This window comes from Zosterops lateralis (assembly GCF_965231275.1).
Source record: "Zosterops lateralis genome assembly, chromosome: 13".
Taxonomy (NCBI): Eukaryota; Metazoa; Chordata; class Aves; order Passeriformes; family Zosteropidae; genus Zosterops; species Zosterops lateralis.
In genome coordinates this window covers 19,424,656-19,445,269 of record NC_139773.1, presented here as the reverse complement: position 1 = coordinate 19,445,269, position 20,614 = coordinate 19,424,656, and the positions used below count along the sequence as shown (strand labels likewise).

Here is a 20,614-nt window from a genome sequence, read left to right as displayed (position 1 = left end):
GGATCCATGGGATGGGACAAGATGGGATCAGTGGAATGGGATGGGATCAGTGGGATCTGTGGGGTGGGATCCATGGGATTTCAGCTCCCTCCCCACCCAAACTCCCCCGTGACCCTGCACTGTGCCCTTGTCCCAGTGACTGACCCAAACCCCGGGAGGTGCTGGATCCCCAATCCCAGAGCTCCAGGGTTCCCTGGGGAGCAGCTCTGTCCCCTGTTCCCCACAGGCTGCTCTGTGCACAGCCCTCTCTGTGCTCACCATGGATTGCAGCTCTGCCCCCTGCTCCCCACACACTGCTCTGTGCACAGCCCTCTCTGTGCACACCATGGATTGCAGCTCTGCCCCCTGCTCCCCAGGGGCTGCTCTGTGCACAGCCCTGTCTGTGCTCACCATGGATTGCAGCTCTGCCCCCTGCTCCCCACACACTGCTCTGTGCACAGCCCTGTCTGTGCTCACCATGGATTCCCTGGGGAGCAGCTCTGCTCCCCACACACTGCTCTGTGCACAACCCTCTCTGTGCTCACCACGGCCAAAGGGCACAGAGGGCAGGGAAAAACAACCTCCTCGTTAGGCAAAGATGCTCCAAAAGTCAATCAAAATATTTCAAAACTCCTAAAAGCCCGAACAGAGCAGAGCAGGCAGAGAAGGAGCTCCATGAAAATACAACTGAGTTATGGTCTGAGGATACAACTGTGCCCCTTGGACGTGCAGTGATGGCTAAAGAAAGAGATAAAATCTGTTTTTATTTTGTGGTTTGGTCTAATCTTCTCCTTTATCATTTTTTGATGCCCATATCGAGCCCTTCCAGATCTGCCCACCCTCCAAACGATGCGTGACAATCCCACCAAACCACATCAAACAGAGCTCACTGAGCAGCTTTTCCATCAAAAACCCAATTTCCATCTTCATCTCTGCTTCCAACTCCTCTACCCCCAAAGATCTGAGATTTTCCAAGGCAGAAACTTTGGGAATTTGGAATTTCAGAACAGAGAAAAGCTGAAATTCTTTTATTAATTGATCTGGTGTATTTGTTGTGCTTAAAACATCAAACAGATCCTGGCGAGTCAAACACATAATTTACTTTTAGAAGTTCTGCAGGGTGGGTAAAACCAGAAAAAATGTATAATTTTAGATAATAAAATCATTCTAATGGCTACAAACACAAACAACGATCCTTACTGAACAAAAGAAAGGTAAAAATAGAAATGTAACTGCAAAGCAAGGGGATGAAAATAGAATTTATAATCCAATAAAAGCTGGAAAGGATCCAGGAGAACAGAATTAATGTGGATATTCTCCAGAAAGATGCCAGGAATGTTTTTTTTTGGGGGGGGGGATTGGGTTTGTTGCTTCTTTTTCCACAATTATGATTTATTAAATATTAAAATGTTTTCTTTAGTGATGCAACAGAGCTGGGAAGAGTCAGGAGTGAAAAATGCTGAAAAAGTCACTGAATTTCTTCTCCCAAACTTTTCCTAATTCACTCTCACCTTTCATTTCCTGAATTATTCCAGCCTCACCTCACTCCAGGAATGATCCAGGGAAATATTTCACTGAGGTAAAAAAGTTTTCCAAATTTGAGGGAAAATTGCTTTAATACACAGCATTCCCAGGGTCAAAACACTTAAAATTGTATAGGAAAATAAATATAAATAGAATAGATTGTAATCAAAATAGAAATGTTTTCTAATATAAATATTAATCCTATTAATAGTGTAAATATTTTGTAATATATAAATGTAAATACACACACCTTGCATATATATGTGTGTGTATATATATTTAAAATACCTGTCTTTTTAATATTTTTTTATATTTTATATATAAATATAATAGATTATAATAAAAATATAAATATTTTCTAATATAAATATTAATTCTATTAATAGTGTAGATATTTATAATATAAAATTATAAATATACACACCTTGTGTATATTTATTTAGAAATACATGTATTTTATTATATTTTATATATTTTTATATATAAATATAAATAGATTATAGTCAAAATATAACTATTTTATAATATAAATATAAATATACACACCTTGCATATATGAACATATATTAAAAATACATGTATTTTTAATATATTTTTATATAAAGATAATAAATTATAAGAAAAATAGAAAAAATTTTCTAATATAATATTAATTATATTAATGGTGGACATATTTTAGAATATGAATGTGAATATACACACCTTGCATATATATGTGTGTATTATTTATATATTTTATATATGTATATATGTATTATTTATATACTTATATAAATATTTATAGAAATAAAATATAGATTAGATATATAAAATAGATATATATAATATAAATATTTCTATAAATAAAATAGATTATAGTAAAAATAGAAATATTTTCTAATATAAATATTAATTATAATAGTGTACATATTTTCTAATATAAAATTATAAATATAAATATACACACCTTGCATATATGTGTGGGTTATTTATATATTTTAGATATGTATCTATATTATTAATATATTTATATAAATATTTCTTAAAATAGAATAGATATTATCTTAAGATAAAATAGATATATAAAATAGATACATATAATATAAATATTTCTATAAATAAAATAGATTATATTAAAAATAGAAATATTTTCTAATATAAATATTAATTATATTAATAGCGCAAATATTTATAATATGAAATTATAAATATAAATATACACACCTTGCATATATGTGTATATATAAATACATGTATTTTTATATATTATATATAAATATAAGATTATAATAGAGATTATAAACATTTTATTATATAAATATTACTTATATTATTAGTGTAAATGTTTATAATATAAAATTATAAATATAAATATACACACCTTGTATATATATATTATATATATGTATATAATATATATGTATATAATATATATGTATATAATATCTATGTATATAATATCTATGTATATAATATCTATGTATATAATATCTATGTATATCCACCCAATGAACAGCTCACCTACTTAACAAATAAAAACAACACAGAAAAAACCCCATTTTCTACAATTCTCCTCTTTATTTTGGAAAACCCCTCCAGCACCAGAATGAAAAAAAAAACAAAACAAAACAAAACAAAAAAACCATCTTGAGTGGCTGCATTTCCTACAGCTCTAAAAATATTCTGTTCCACCTCACCAGTGCCCAGGGCTAAAAATAACCACCCAATCCTTCTGCAGCAAAATACCCCTTTGGAGAAAAAAACAAAAATCACTTTTTGAATTTCCATTCAGGCACAGACACCTCCCCAACCCTGCAGGGATTTTTTTGGGGGGAGTTGAAGTGAGAGATGCTCAAAAAAAAAAAAAAATTGAGGTTCATTTTCCCATCATCATCATCATCAATTCTTAAATAGTGCAGGGAATTTTAGATTCTGCTCAAGTCCCAGTGAATCCTCAGGAGGAACAGGCAGAGCCACCCTGGGGGTGGGAAAGGAAAGGGAGTAAAGAGATGTGAAGGAGCTTATTTGAAATTGTGCCTAAATATATACATGAAAATAGCCTGGAAATACTCCAAGGGCTACAATTAATCCAGAAATATTATGGATTTTAGAACTCCTTTCTGATATGTTGCATAAACAGAGCCCAGGAGAGAATCAGCTGGAAATTCTGTGCAATTGGAGAGACATTTCTGTTCTGATTATTCTTTAGCTCAGCCCTGGGGTGGAGAACATTTCTGAAGAGCTGCAGGAAGATGAGGAGACATTTCCATGCCAACATTCCATGGCCAAACTCTTCCAAACCCACCCCAGTGGATGGATCCCAGCTCTCCTTTCCTGGATTTTTCCATGTCAATATTCCATGGCCAAACTCTTCACTCTCCCAACATCCCAACTCTCCTTTCCTGGATTTTTCCACGTCAACATTCCATGGCCAAACTCTTCACACTCCCAACATCCCAACTCTCCTTTCCTGGATTTTCCCATGTCAACATTCCATGGCCAAACTCTTCCAAACCCACCCCAGTGGATGGATCCCAGCTCTCCTTTCCTGGATTTTTCCATGGCCAAACTCTTCCAAACCCACCCCAGTGGATGGATCCCAGCTCTCCTTTCCTGGATTTTTCCATGTCAATATTCCATGGCCAAACTCTTCACACTCCCAACATCCCAACTCTCCTTTCCTGGATTTTCCCATTCAACATTCCATGGCCAAACTCTTCACACTCCCAACATCCCAACTCTCCTTTCCTGGATTTTCCCATTCAACATTCCATGGCCAAACTCTTCCAAACCCACCTCAGTGGATGGATCCCAGCTCTCCTTTCCTGGATTTTTCCATGTCAACATTCCATGGCCAAACTCTTCACTCTCCCAACACCCCAACTCTCCTTTCCTGGATTTCACTTGATCCATCATTTTCCCAAAGGGAAGAACCATCACAGGATCCTCCTCACTCAATTTAACCCCCTTGATTCCCTCAATTATGTGCCACAATTTCAATGCTGCTTTCAGGCTTTAAAATAAAAGCTTTAACTTTTATTTTATTTTTATTCCTAAAAGCACCAACTCAAAGTCAGCACTGCCACATCCCTGCAGGGATCCTGATTCCTCTCAACAAAAAAAGGTTTTTTTTCTCAAGCACAGGATGGGATTGTTGGGCCAGGGAGATGGATTTTTTGTCCCTTTTATTTGGAGTTTGTCTTAACTCAGGATATTTTATATATCTGATTTTATCAGTGGCTTCCCAGCTCCATTGCAGCCATGTCTGGAAACATCCTTATCCTCCAGGGCCTGGAATCTTTGTCAGGACCTGGAATCTTGGAACATCCATGTCCTGGAATATTCTTCATCCATGTCCTGTCAGGACCTGGAATTTTGGGACCTCCATGTCCTGGAATCTCATTTATCCATGTCCTGACAGGCCCTGGAATTTCAGGACATCAATGTCCTGGAATATTGTTCATCCATGTCCTGTCAGGACCTGGAATCTTGGTTCATCCAAATCCTGACAGGCCCTAGAATTTTGGGACATCCCTGTCCTGGAATATTGTTCATTCATATCCTGACAGAGCCTAGAATCCTGTACATCCATGTCCTCCAATTTTGTTCATCCCTGTCCTGTCAGGGCCTGGAATTTTGGGACATCCATGTCCTGGAATCTTGGGACATCCCTGTCCTGTCAGGGCCTGGAATTTTGGGACATCCATGTCCTGGAATCTTGGGACATCCGTGTCCTGTCAGGGCCTGGAATCTTTGTCAGAACCCAGAATTTTGGAACATCCATGTGCTGTCAGGACCTGGAATCTTGTACATCCATGTCTCCTGGAATTTTGTTCATCCATGCCCTGTCAGGCCCTGGAATCTTGTACATCCATGTCCTGGAATCTTGGGACATCCAAATCCTGACAGGCCATGGAATTTTGGGACATCCATGTCCTGGAATCTTGGGACATCCATGTCCTGTCAGGGTCTGGAATCTTTGTCAGAATCCAGAATTTTGCAACATCCATGTGCTGTCAGGACCTGGAATCTCAAGACATCCATGTCCTGGAATTTTGGGACCTCCATGTCCTAGAATTTTGTTCATCCCTGTCCTGTCAGACCCTGGAATTCTGGGACCTCCATGTCCTGGAATACTGTTCACCCCTGTCCTGACAGGACCTGGAATTTTGGGACCTCCATGTCCCGGAATCTTGGGACATCCAAATCCTGACAAGTCCTGGAATCCTGGGACCTCCATATCCTGGAATCTTGTTCACCCCTGTCCTGACAGACCCTGGAATTTTGGGACCTCCATGTCCTGGAATTTTGTTCACCCCTGTCCTGTCAGGCCCTGGAATTTTGGGACCTCCATGTCCCGGAATTTTGTTCACCCCTGTCCTGTCAGGCCCTGGAATCTCAGTGACCTCATCTCCAGGCATGAGCAGATTGAGCAATCAGCTGAAAAAAACCTTAACAAATCCTTTCCTTTAAAAGTAACCCAGTTAAAGCTCTCCCAAAAAAAACCCCACTCTTGACTGTGGAAAGCTCAACTCGAGGCCCAGCACATGAAAAACCCAAAAAAAAAGAACCCCAAAAGTGCTGTAACTCCAGCCCAGCCCCAGCACAGAGCTGATATTTCACCCCCTTCTTGCACAATTAAAAAGCTGCAGGGCCGGAAGTCAAGAGAACTCAAAGCTGACTTGAGAATTTAGTGTTTTTGTTGAACTTCCTCCCACAAAGTACATTTGAAAAAAAAAAAAAAACAAAAAACCCAAAAAATAACAAACATAGAAGACAGTAAAAGCGTGACTTTCATATAAACCATCACAGCAATTGCACAGAGCACGAGATCAGCTCTGCTGATAGAGAGAGAAAAAAAGGAGAAAATTCTTGCCAAACAAAACTTTCATGGTTTCCAAGGCAGCTTTCTGAAATGTGCACTGAATTGTTTAATTGTTTAATGGCTGTACCTTGAACTACAGGCACCCCCCTGGAAGATTTTTTAGGCAGCTCAGCTGCAAGATCTGGCTCCAGGTCTGAGGCACTGGGATCACTCAAAGCCAAAAGGGAAATTCATGGGAAGTGCAAAGTCAGAGGCATCGACTCGATCCCTAAAGGGGAAATGTTGCTGCTTGCAGGAATCCTGCACAGAAATGAAGGAATTAAACTGAAATCTCCATCCAGAGTGGCTGAAAGCTCTGATGGAGCTGGAATTCTGCTGGTTGGGAAGGGATAATGACTGATCTGTGCCTCTTTTCTTTACCTGCAGGTAAAAAAAAAAAATAAATTCTCATTTTCTCTGGCTCAGATCCAGCTCTCAGTGCTGTGTTTATATCACTGAGGGTTGAAGCACAGCAAATAAACCGCAGGAGGATGAGCCTTGTGCCATTTGGATTCATTTTAAACAGGAGAAGAGCTCACAGCCTCTTTAATCCTTTCAATTAGAAAAAAAAGAAAAAAAAAGCTTCATTTCCCTTACAGGTAAGTAAAGACCCCTAAGCCAGTTAAAATGTTTTTTGGAACAACTACACAGCTCAAGCAATTAGGAATGACATTTGCTGGAACAAAAGGCATTTTTTGAAGAGATGTTGCTTTAACTATCTCCTGTCCCTTCCATAATAATAATAATAATAATAATAATAATAATAATAATAATAATCTGGTAAATTCTGGGCCTTGTTACTCACAGTAAACACATTTCACCACACAAAAGAGATCTTATCTGTGTGTTAGGAGTTACTTTTAGAAAAATGTGCTTAAAAAACAACCAATTAGCAACGTCTGAGCTCTGGGGGCTGGAAATGGGGGGAATTAAGTGAGAGCTGCAGCTTCACTTGACAAACAACCTCAATTCTCCTCTTTAAATTCCATTAGAAAAACACCAGAGAAGTGCACGAAAATAAGGGAACACATTCCATCAAAGCCAGGGTGGATTTTTCTTCTAAAATTAAAAAAAAATAATAATAATAATTAAAAAAACCTCACTTAAGATGGTGGTTGAGCTCTGTGCACACATTTCCAGAACAAGGAGCTTTCCCTGCCTGGCTGGGACACAAACCCATCCCTGATGTTTTCTGCACTTGGCAAAGGAGAGTGACTAATAAAATGTGGATCAAATTCAAACAGCTCCAGTGCAGATGAACAAATGGCTCTTTGTCTGGCACCAGAGATGTCCTGGACGTGGCACTCGGGGTCGGGGACAAGGTGCTGATCAAAGCTTGGACTCCACAATCCTGGAGGGTTTTTCCAGCCTCAGGGATTTTGGGATTTGGCCAGTTGTGCTCAAAAGGTGATGGTGAGAAGGGTAAAGATGGAGAAATGCTCTGAATTCCATGAATCCAGCCCAGCACATCCCTCTGGATCTCAAGCTGGAGCTGCTGTCGAGTGTAAGAATTTCTATTTCCTCCTTTTGTTACAAATTAAAGAAGGAGCAGATTTCGTTTCCTTATCTGTTCCTCGCATTAGTTGTGCTCTTACCCACCCACACAGAAATATTTGGGTACAGAACGAATGCCTGCTCAGTGCCCTGCTGGGCAACTCCCTGCCCTGAGGCTTTTCTCAAATTATTGCTTCTCCAACCTCTGAAAGGGACAGAAAATCCTGGCAAACCTTTGCCCAGCTGGACTTGGGAACCACCAGGAGCAAATCCCACCACCCCAAGATTGTGCTTTGCCTGGTTTTGTGTCATTTCAGGAGCTGAAATGTGAATTATGCAAATTCTCCCTTCTCACAAACACATTTTTCTTTCTCTTCCAGTTTCAAGGAGGCAGAAAAATTCATCCCAAAACCCCACGTCGGGTCATGGTGGGGTTCATCCTTGTGGGGGAGGATCAGAATCAATTCAAAAGTTCTTTCTGCTTTATCCCATGAGTAATCTGATGGGAAAAAGCAAGCAGGAGATGCTGAAGGCCCTGGCTAAATTCCAAATTCTGAGTGTCTGCAGCAATATCTGCCAGTGCAAAACAAACCAGGGAACCCACACACGGGACACTGGAGGAAAAAAAACCCACACTGAGAGAAGGGTGCCCAAACCATCTGGGGCAAATATTCTACAAATTGTTTCACATTTTGGAGTCAAAATATCAGTTTAAAATAAGTAATTTTTTTAAAAAAAGTGCACACACGGGACACTGGAGGAAAAAAAAAAACCCCACACTGAGAGAAGGGTGCCCAAACCATCTGGGGCAAATATTCTACAAATCCTTTCAGATTCTGGAGTCAAAATATCAGTTTAAAATAAATAATTTTTTTTAAAAAGTGCACACACGGGACACTGGAGGAAAAAAAAAAAAACCACACTGAGAGAACGGTGTCTAAACCATCTGGGGCAAATATTCTACAAATTGTTTCACATTTTGGAGTCAAAGTATCAGTTTTAAATAAATTAATTAAAAAATAAAGTGTATAAATGGAGAAAATTAATCAATTTTGGGTAGGGAAGGGAAGGGATGGAATTCCCAGATTTGCTGTGGCTGCCCCTGGATCTCTGGAATGTCCAAGGGAAGGGTGGAGCAGCCTGGGACAGTGGGAGGTTGTGGGGTCCTTTCCAACCCAATCCACTCCAGAATTTTATAATTATACTTAAAATTATAAATTTATTTGATACTGAATCTCTTCCCTCAAAGGCTCAGCTAAAAAGGCTTGTTAACAGGATTGCTTCAGACAAACAGAATTCCCCCAACAAAACAAAACAAAACAAAAGCCCCAAACATTCCTGGAGTGAACAGAAATGACAGAATTGCTTCTGCAAGGAATTTCACTTCCATTTTCTTTACCCTGGGAAAAAAAAAAGGGAAGAAAAATTCCCATTGTCCATCAATTCCTGATGAGAAGAGCTGGCAGGGAGTGAGGGATGATTTGGGACTGACACAGAATTACAGCAAAGGCTCTTCCCACAGCCAGGAATAAAGAAATGCACAGCACCGTCCCTGCACTGCAATGCCTTGTGGAAATTCCAGCTTTATTTTCAAGTATTTCTAATGGAAAAGTGATGAGACACATACTGAGCATGTAATTAGCTCACCCCACCAGCCCTGCCTGGAATGGTTATTCATCAATTAGGGTTTAGATTAAAGCTGAAATAGGTACAGGGCTCATCTGCGAGGAATACCTGAGCCAGGGGGTGAAATGACCAAAATCTCTCTGGTTTTTACCTAAATTACAGTAGATAAATAAATCAAAATAAAAGATGCTAACAAGTGTGCCAGATCCTCTGGAAAAGCACAGACCACATCAACACTCACACCTGAAACACAAGATTAAATTACCAAAATCTCTCTGCTTTTCCCTAAATTCCAGCAGAGAAATAAACCAAAAATAAAAGATGGACACCAGCAGTGCCAGGTCCTTCAGAAATACACAGACAACATCAGGTAGAAAAAACACCTGAAACACGAGATTAAATTACCAAAATCTCTCTGCTTTTCCCTAGATTACAGTAGATAAGTAAATAAAAATAAAAGATGCAAACAAGTGTGCCAGGTCCTTTGGAAAAGCACAGACCACATCAACATTCACACCTGAAACACGAGATTAAATTACCAAAATCTCTCTGCTTTTCCCTAAATTACAGTAGATAAATAAATCAAAATAAAAGATGCCAACAGCAGTGCCAGATCCTTTGGAAAAGCACAGACCACATCAACACTCACACCTGAAACACAAGATTAAATTACCAAAATCTCTCTGCTTTTCCCTAAATTCCAGCAGAGAAATAAACCAAAAATAAAAGATGCAAACAAGTGTGCAGATCCTTCAGAAATGCACAACCTCAGCACTCGTACGTCAGGTGGAAAAAACACTTGAAAAATAAGATTAAATACCAAAATCTCTTTGTTTTTCCCTAAATTACAACAGCTAAATAATAATAAAAAAAGCAAACGAGTGTGGCAGATCCTTCAGAAATGCAGACAAACCTCAGCTCTCACACCAGGCCTCCCACACCCTCCAGACTGTCACTGGAAAGTACCTGCTCAGCTTTGTTTACAAGGGATTTCTTCTGCAAAAACCTTTTATTTTTTTATTTTTTTTAATCTTTTCTCACTCACCCACCCTCTATCCCCAGATCTCCTCTCACAAATCTGCTCCTCCTCCCCAGCAGGGAAATCTTTCCTGAGGTTTTTCAAGCCAGCAGGAGGTTCCAACACGAGGAAATCACCACTGGGTAAAGGTGGAAAAGTATTCAAAGTTAACCATGCTGTGAAATGCTCCCTGGAGCATCAAAAATCACACATTATATAATGCTCTGGGAGCTGCGGATCTTTCTCAGCAGCTCCACCAGTGATTTATATCTTCAAAAAATCAGCTAAAAAAAAAAAAAAAAAAAAAAAAGAAGTAGCCACAACTGCAAAAGAAGCACAAGTTCCCCACGTTCAGATGTTCAGATTGAAATGGATCCAGCAAATTTTCAGCCTGGCACTCCTTTCCCAGCATAAATGAGAATATTTTAAAATCCTGACAGATTTGGGGGTAGTTTTGTTTAGTTTTGGGATTTTTATTTTTATTTTTTTTAATAGTGAAACTTTGTGGTTTATAAGAACTACTGAAAGCAGATTGGTTTTTTTTTTTTTTGCCTTTTTTTTTTCCTTCTAAGATTTTGTTTATTTCTTGTCAAAGCCCCTCCACCACTCCCCCCTTAAAAAATAACGGATGTTTAAACCATATTTAGAGGCTCAGCTAAAGCAACTAATGAGTGTTAGGTAAGATGTCTCTCCATGCAGAACAATCTGTTCCAAAAGTTCCCAAAAATAGCAATTCTCTAAACACTGCTGTGATGCAACATTTAACCACTTGCTGCTTTGCACCACCAGCAGCTCAATCTGACCATCCAATGTCACCCGAAGTTTTCTTCCCTTTGAGTGAAAAGCAAGAAAATTCAATTTTTTTTTTTAATCTCTGCAGTGGAGATCCTCACCCAGCTTCAAAAAAAAATTTAAAAAAAGTATATTTTTAGAACTTATCTATTTTGTTTACGTATTTCTTCTATTATATATGTAATATATTCTTCTATTATATATGTAATATATAATAGAATATATAATAGAATATAATGTATTATATTATAGAATATTATTATAGAATATTATAATATATATAATATATTATATATATTATATAGTATATAGAATATATAATATATATTATATATATTATATATATATAATATATAGAATATGTGTAGTATATATAGAATATATAGAATATTAAATAATTATATATTATAGAATATTATAATAATTATTGTATTATAGAATATATAATATTCTCCTATTATATATGTAATATATAATTGATGAAATTATATATGAAATATATAATTGCTGAAATTATATACGAAATGTATAATTGATGAAATTATATACGAAATATATAATTGATGAAATTATATACGGAATGTATAATTGATGGAATTATATATGAAATATATATAATATTTCATATATAATGAAATATGAAATGTATATAATATTTCATATATAATGAAATATGAAATATATAATTGATGAGAAATATATGAAATATATAATTGATGAAAAATATATGAAATCTATAATTGATGAGAAATATAATTGATAAGAAATATAATTAATGGTGACGTTCACCAACCAGGTTGGAGAGGTGGCAACCTGTGTAGCCAATCCTGTACAAAATGCATATTAAATGAAGTGAAAAAATTAAAAAGAGCTTTTCTGCCTGACTTTCTACTACCTACCTTGTCTTTTTACTACCTACCTTGTCTTTTTACTGCCTGCCTTGTCTTTTTACTGCCTGCCTTGTCATTTTTTGTGTCCGAACCAGCAACAACTCAAACACAAACCGACGAGGAGTTTGTTTTTTTATTTCCTCCCCTTACCTAGGCTGGTGGGTTTGATCAGCTCGTCCAACAAGTCGTAAAAAGGGAGTTTCTGCAGTTTGATGTCGGGGTGCACGGGGTGCAGGGCCGAGGTGAGGTGGGGCAGTTCCAGTTCGTGTTTGGGTCCCAGCAGAGACACGGGGAGCAGGGGGGACGTGGCGGGGTGCCCGTCGTAGCCCAGCTGCGGCAGCGCCGACGGCGACAGCGCGGCCGGCATGGAGCTCGAGTGCACGCTGGGGATGGACAGGTCTGCAGGGCTCATGATCTTCTGGGGGAACCTCCTCCTATAGAGTTCTTTGATTTTCATCTGCACGGCGGGGCTGCAGCCGGCCTTGAGCAGGTGCAGGGCTTTGGTCAGCAGTTCGTGTTTGCGGCCGTGTTTGTTCCTGCCCGCGTAGCCCAGCAGCACCTGCAGCTCCGACACTCGAAGGCTCATAACCATTTGCTTCAAAGGAAACAGAGCAGAGAGTTAGACAGGGGCATTTCCAGCATCCTCACCTGTGCTAGAAAGAGCTTGAAGCTTGTTAGGTGTCAACTCCAAGGTTCATAACCATTTGCTTCAAAGGAAACAGAACAGAGACTTAGGTGGACTTTCAGCATCCTCACCCACCCTAAAAAGGGCTTGAAGATTTTTAAGTATCAACTTGAAGGTTCATAACTATTTGCTTCAAAGGAAACAGAATAGAGAGTTAGACAGGGGCATTTCCAGCATCCTCACCTGCCCTAAAAAGGGCTTGAAGCCTGTTAAGTGTCAACTTGAAGGTTCATAACCATTTGCTCCAAAAAGAGTTAAACAGGAGCATTTCCAGCATCCTCACCTGTGCTAAAAATGGCTTGAAGCTTGTTGAGTGTCAACTCCAAGGTTCATAACTATTTGCTTCAAAGAAATAAAACAAAGAGGTAACAGGGGCACTTCCAGCATCCTCACCCACATTAAAAAGGGCTTGAAGCTTGTTAAGTGCCAACTGGAAGGTTCATAACCATTTGATCCAAAAAGAGTTAAACAGGGGCATTTCCAGCACCCTCACCAATATGAAAAAGGGCTTGAGGCTTGTTAAGTGTCGCCCTGATTTTTTCAGCCTTCTGATTGTTTTATGTTTCTACTGGAGTTTTCTCAGCTTGTAACAAAAACAAAGAGTGATAATTTGTAAACAACACATTCTATCCAGGGGGGAGGACAAATTGATGGATTTCTAAGTTGACCACTGGGGTCAGAGAGGTGTTACTATCATCCCCCAATCCCTGAACAATTCCAAACCTTATATAAACCCCAAATCATAATAAAATTTCTCTTTCCCTCCTCACTTCTCACCCTGACAGGTGAGTGTGGTTCTTTCCTGTCTTTCCAGCCACAGTTAAGCATGAAGGTTTTACAGGCTCTGTGCCATTGCTCTGGCCCTTGTTACAATTTCACCTATTTATTACAATGCTCAGTATTTATTACAATGTTCAGTATTTATTACAATGTTCAGTATTTATTGCAATGCTCACGTATTTATCACAATTCTCAGTGTTTCTTTTCAAGTCTGCAATGAGAGGTCTTTAAAGAAGGGCCACAGGATTGCCAGGACCAGTCATGACAATATTTTTATCATTTTTTTGGGGGCAAGTCAACAGTATTGAGTGGCTGGAGATACCAGACTGAAAAACCCTGATCCAGATGAAGTCAGCAGAGCTGATCCACACAGGTCCAGAGAAAGGAGATCAGTGACATGAAAAGGAGAGTGAATATAATCCCATCTAACCCTCTGTCATCATTCCTGGGTTAAAGGAAACTTCCTCCCAATTCCATCTCTGAGCTTCTCCCATCAGAGCTGTGGATCCTGTTTTGGATGGGGGAGCTGGGCCCTGCCTCCCATTAATTAACATCCTCATTAACACAACCATTTGGTGTCTCCCAATGGGATCTAATGAATCAGACTGGTACAACTTGTCACCTGCCTCACTTCTCCAGGAACTGAGAAAAACCCTTCCCAAACCAGTGAAACCAGTAATCACCAGTGTGCATCAACGGGGCAGGCAGCAGCCAGAAAATCAACTGCAGGGCCTGGCTTTTATTGGAAAATACATTTCAGTGACTGACAGGGGCTTGTTCATCATCATCAGGCCTGAGACATCAGCTGGAATGAATGATGACATCACATCCCTGCAGAATTCTGGATTCCCAAGGAATCAGAAAGAATCCAATGCCCCAAACCCACTGATGGGGCAGGTTTGCTGCATCTTCTGCATGAAATATCCTGAATATTTTGCAGAAATCTGATTCCAAACAACACTTGATGGAAATATTTGGGAGCAAAGCTAATTCAGCACACGAGGGAGGGTTCTGCAACCTCCCAGCCACTGGAGGCTGAAGACCCAAACCAGAATTTGCATTTGAAATCTCTGAATTTGACTACAAACACTCCCACCTTCCCTGGTCCTTCAAACTGTGCAAAGTATCCAGTCTCAAACATTGCTCTGATTATCTCTGAGATTAATCCTCAAACTTGAAGTGCCAAGATCAGGAAGGTGCTACCCCTGGCTTTAGCAGAACCCGCCCCAAAGTCCCATCAGCTCCTCAAAGCTCCAGCACCTGCAGGAGATTTTCAGTGCCCAGGTGTCCACGGGAGGTTTTTCCCTCCACTGAAACTGCTCCTGGTATTTCAAAGCCCTAAATGATGAGATGATTCATGTCTTTAATGAGGTTTGCAGCAGCCACACTGAAGTCAAGATTTGTGCTGCGCTGAGCCACAGCTCGGGAACCTTCACTGCAAATCCTTCCACAAACCCTTTGGATAAAACTGCAGTTGAGTTTTTTCTCCTTCCCTGAATACCCCAAGAACCTTCTTCCCACTTAACTCTGAGACTTGTCACAGAGCCACTAATGAGAACAGACGAGGTGCTTGGTAAGAAATGAAGATGTCTTAAAAGAATAAAGCATTTCAGTTCCAATCTGAAGTGTTGACAGCTGAAAGGAAAGTGAAACAAATAGATTTGAAACGTGGAGAAACACTATTTATAATGCTTTTACAAACACTTCTTCAACAGAATGAGTAGTTACAGCTGAAGGGTTTAATGCCATCACCATTAAAAGTCACTTCCTGAACAGCCAGAACCTCTCAGAGCTTCGCTCTGTTCTTGTTTTGTAATAAACTCACGGGCTCAGCTCGCAAAGAGCACAAGAGGATTAAGAAATAACTGAGGCAAGGGAGAGAAGGAGCTGGATGATTTCCATTCTGAAGGTAAAGGAGAGTTTGGAATGAGCACACAGAGAGCAGGCTCAGAGACCAAAACAAACAAAATCCCCACATCTTTCCCCACCCCGGCGCATTCCTCGCGCAGGAGGACAAGAACAATTTTGTTTGGGGCACCGACAGACCCAGCCTTAAAAACAGCACTAAAGCCTTGGGGGTTTGTTAGACTGCCATCATTTATAGATAAATCTGTTATCCACAGCAGAGAGAGGCCTGAAACCATCCCCACCTTGCACAGGGCTCAGTCCCTGGGAAAAATCTCCTACAACACGAACAGGGAAATTCCCGTCCCCTCCTCCAACCCAGCTGTGTTTTAGAGAACCCAACCCAACTCCACCAGCAGAAATCCAAACTCTCTCCATCCTCTGACCCTGCAACAGGCAGGGAAACAACCCAAGAAAACCCATGAGAAAGCCTCAATTTCTCCCGTTTTCTCTGTCACATCTCACCCCATCACAATTCCTGCCTCGGCCGCAGCAGCAAAAGCTGAAGGGCAAAGACACAAAAGAGTTTTGCTGCAGGAAAAATGTTGTTTTTCTTTCCTGTTGCCTGCAGCAGCTGAGAAAAAAGATCCCTGGCACCTGCCAGGTACAAAACCAAATAACTGCCCTCACCTCTGGCTGCTGAGCAGAATTGCCAAAGTGTTTGGATTTCTCTGTCCTAACAGGAAATAAAGTGACAAAACAACGAGAAAAAGCTGAACTGCAGAGAAATAAAAGGATATGCACAATTCCCAAGGATTGACTGCAGAGAAATCCTGCACGCTGCAATTCCAGGTGTTTATTTCTGGGAATATTCATTTTTTACAGACATCACAGCAGGGCACAAGAAATTGATGTTATTTAGCTCTAAAAAGGTTGAGGTTTTTGGTTCCCAACAAATCCCAGCATCAAACACACACATTGGTGTTGTGCATTTTGGTACTGAGGGAAAAGACTCAAAATTCAAAAAGAGGATGAGGAGGGTGAGAAATGTTTTTCAGAGAGTAAAAGTCAGGAAAAGCTTTCCAGAAAAAGAAGAATCTGTCAGGGAGGAGATTCCCTGGACTCACTGATTGTTCAGGGAAATGTGGATTCAGGTTGGGAACATCATGGAAAACACAGGGAGGTTTAAACTCTGCTGGGAAATGCAAGAAAAGGAGCTGCAGAAAGATCAGATCCAGGTTTATCTGCTGAAATCCAACACCACAGACTCTGAATTTGATTTTTTAACCCCATTTTTAGAAAGGAGGGACTTGTCTGAGAGGTAAAAAACAGGATTTATTTATATTGTTAATAAACTGAGCAGCATCCACAGAGTGATGGACAAGACTGAGCATTTTTCACTCATCCTCACTCTCTCCAAAGCAAAATATTCAAATCCATGTTTTTTTAAAAAAGGATATTCCTCCAGTTACCAGCCCTAGGATCTATCTGGAGAATCCAAGGAGTTATTCCTGGATGTTTATGGTAAGGAGAGCAGGGAATAAGCTCCAAAACAGATTTAAATTATCTGCCAGCACAAGAAGAAGCATTTGGCTCGGGCCCACAACCACATTCTGTGCCTGAAGCAATGCAGCAGGTCCTCCCCAATCCTCCAAACATTAATGGGAAAGGTAAAGGAAGAAAAAAAAAAAAAAAAATATATATAGGAATGAAAAAGAAAATCATCTCAAACCTCAGTGAAAAGATGGAAGAGAGTGAGTAAATAAAAAAAGGAGATAATTGATTTATAAACAGCAATTTCAGGCAGTGACAGTAATTTTTTTATTATTAAAAACACAGTGATGAGTTTTAGTGATCTTTTAGTAATTAAGAGTCATCAGGACAGAAGAGAGGAAGCTCTGCAGAAAATTCCTTCAGAGGTGAAGGACAACACAAATGGAAATTTCCTCCTTGTGAAAAAGGAATTGCATAATCACTTCCAAAAGACAGGTTAAAAAAAAAAATTAAAATTGATTTTTTTTTCTCTGATAAAAGCAAGGAGGAAGTGTCAGATGAGCATGGAAATGGTTCTGAATTAACCCCAGTAAAGTCCAGCTGTAAAAACACAGCTCCTGCATGTTCTGAGCAGCCTTTTAACCCCTGAGAGGGAATTTCTGGACAAGTCTCTCCCCCTCAATTCTTGATATTTAAGATTTGTAAAACTGGGCAATCACAAAAGTAAATAATAATAATAATAAAAAATCTCCATTTTTAATAAACCACATTCCCCCAACCTTAAATTCCACCTGTAAAGCTCAGCCCAAGGAAACTCTCAAGGTTAAACCATAAAACCTGAACTAATTTTCCCAAAAAAAAAAAAAAAAAAAAAAAAAAAAAAAAAAAAAAAAAAAAAAAAAAATCTGCAGGAGGGAGTGAAACAAATCCCGGGAATCTTGGTGAGAGCCTGGAACTTCCTGCATTTGTCTCACAGCCACAGGTTGAATTTCCCTTCAATTCAAACCAGAGGGGAGGCAAAAAGGCACAGAGAACAATCATCAATATTCAACATCCTCCAAACGTTTTTAATCAGGGAAAAAATCTCCTGTGGCTGGAGTGGGACCTCCAAGGTTTTGGGATTTAAGGAAGAATTGAAGGAAGTAAAGGAATGAGGCAGTAGCAGGGATAAATATTATTTGGTTTTTGAGGATTTCTTCATCAGAGAAAGCTCTGTTTGCACAGGGTATCAATGCTCAGAAAACTAAGCTTGAAAACAGCAAAAATCAGCCAACAAAACGATGCTGGAAACTCCAAAACATCCTGATGATGCTCTGGGCTTCCTTAATTTTAACCTGTACTCACAATTTTCCCCCCAGTGATGAATTCCCTGCTGTAAAGCTGCATTTATTTACCTTTGCAGCCCCAGAGACAGGAGATTTCCTTGGGAATTCCATGGCTGCAGAGCTATTAATAGAAACATTGTGCCCTTTGAACCCAGCTGGCAACGATGGAGCTTTTACAGCCTTTCATCGTCCTCTGATTGTGCAATTTTTCAGCTCAGCTTGTGAAGATTTAAACTCAGTGTTAAGAATCTGTCAGGGAGGAGATTGTAAAAATCAAATTTCTTCTGGGTCAGCCCATGGATACGCAGAACTCCTGAAACTGGAATTCAATCCACAGAGAATTAATCCAAAAAAATATTCTCCTGGCAAGCATTTCTTCTAGTTTATACCTGTTGTGTTGGTAAAACATGACTATCCTCAAATTCAGTGAGTTTTAGGCAGCTCAGGGGTGCTATTTCATACCTGAACACCAGAAATCCCCAAATTCAGTGAGTTTTAGGCAGCTCAGGGGTGCTATTTCATACCTGAACACCAGAAATCCCCAAATTCAGTGAGTTTTAGGCAGCTCAGGGGTGCTATTTCATACCTGAACACCAGAAATCCCCAAATTCAGTGAGTTTTATGCAGCTCAGTGATGCTGGTTTTTACCTGAACACCAAAAAACCCCCAAATTCAGTAAGTTTTAGGAATGCCAGCGATGCTATTTCATACCTGAACACCAAAAAATCCTCAAATTCAGTGACTTTTAGGCAACTTAGGGATCCTGTTTCATACCTGAACCAAAAAAATCTCAAATTCAGTGAGTTTTAGGAAGGCCAGTGATGATATTTCATACCTGAATACCAAAAACTTCCCGAATTCAGTGACTTTCAGGAATGCCAGTGATGGTATTTCATACCTGAACATCAATAAATCCCCAAATTCAATGACTTTCATGAAGTGATGCTGTTTCATACCTGAACACCAAAAAAAATCCCAAATTCAGTGAGTTTTAGGAAGCTCAGGGGTGCTATTTCATACCTGAACACCAAAAAATCCCCAAATTCTGTGAGTTTTAGGAAGCTCAGGGGTGCTATTTCATACCTGAACACCAAAAAATCCCCAAATTCAGTGAGTTTTGAGCAGCTCAGTGATGGTGTCACATACTTGAACACCAAAAACTTCCCAAATTCGGTGAATTTTAGGCAGCTCAGTGATGCTATTTCATACCTGAACACCAACAAATCTGCAAATTCAGTGACTTCCTACAGCTTTTTTTTTTCCTCTGGGAGGGAGATCCAGCCAAACTGGGCCATCACACACCCCAAATTCAGTGTTTGGACACTGAACATTGTGGGCGTTTTTTTGGGAGATCCAGCCCCCAAATTCAGTGTTTGACCCCTGAACCCTGTGAGGTTTTTATGAGATCCAGACCCCAAATTCAGTGTTTGACCCCTGAACCCTGTGAGGTTTTTATGAGATCCAGACCCCAAATTCAGTGTGTTCAAACACTAAACCCTGTGGGGTTTTTTGAGAGATCCAGTCCCCAAATTTAGTACTTGACCCCTAAACTTTGTGGGGTTTTTGGGAGATCCAGACCCCAAATTCTGTGTTTGATCCCTGAACCCCGTGGGGTTTTTTTGGGAGATCCAGCCAAAGTGTGGGACCACACACCCAAAATTCAATGTTTGGGCACTCAACTCTTTGGGTTTTTTGGGAGATCCAGACCCCAAATTCAATGTTTGACCCCTGAACCCTGTGGGGTTTTTGGGAGATCCAGACCCCAAATTCAGCGTGTTCAAACACTGAACTCTGTGGGGTTTTTAGGAGATCCAACCCCCAAATTAAAGTGCTTGACCCCGGAACTCTGTGGGATTTTTGGGAGATCCAGCTCCCAAATTCAGTGTTTAAACACAGAACCCTGTGGGGTTTTTGGGAGATCCAGCCCTAAATTCAATGTTTGACCCCTGAACCCTGTGAGGTTTTTGGGAGATCCAGCCAAAGTGTGGGACCACACATCCCAAATTCAATGTTTGGGCACTCAACTCTTTGGGTTTTTTTGGGAGATTCAGCTCCCAAATTCAGTGTTTGACCCCCGAACCTTGTGGGTTTTTTGGGAGATCCAGACCCCAAATTCAGTGTGTTCAAACACTAAACCCTGTGGGGTTTTTTGAGAGATCCAGTCCCCAAATTTAGTACTTGACCCCTAAACTTTGTGGGGTTTTTGGGAGATCCAGCCCTAAATTCAATGTTTGACCCCTGAACCCCGTGGGGTTTTTTTGGGAGATTCAGCCAAAGTGTGGGACCACACACCCAAAATTCAATGTTTGGGCACTCAAC

General features: G+C 39.8%; 1 protein-coding gene across 1 annotated transcript in view; it reads right to left on the bottom strand.

Annotated features, from left to right (window-relative positions):
• Nucleotides 1-20,614, bottom strand: part of PIAS1 (protein inhibitor of activated STAT 1) — a gene marked incomplete at its 5' end in the record, with an annotated part of 70,575 nt that overhangs the window by 32,841 nt on the left and 17,120 nt on the right. The window contains 1 exon segment of the mRNA XM_083871177.1: nucleotides 12,317-12,761. Within this exon segment, the coding sequence (XP_083727303.1) occupies nucleotides 12,317-12,761 (445 nt within the window).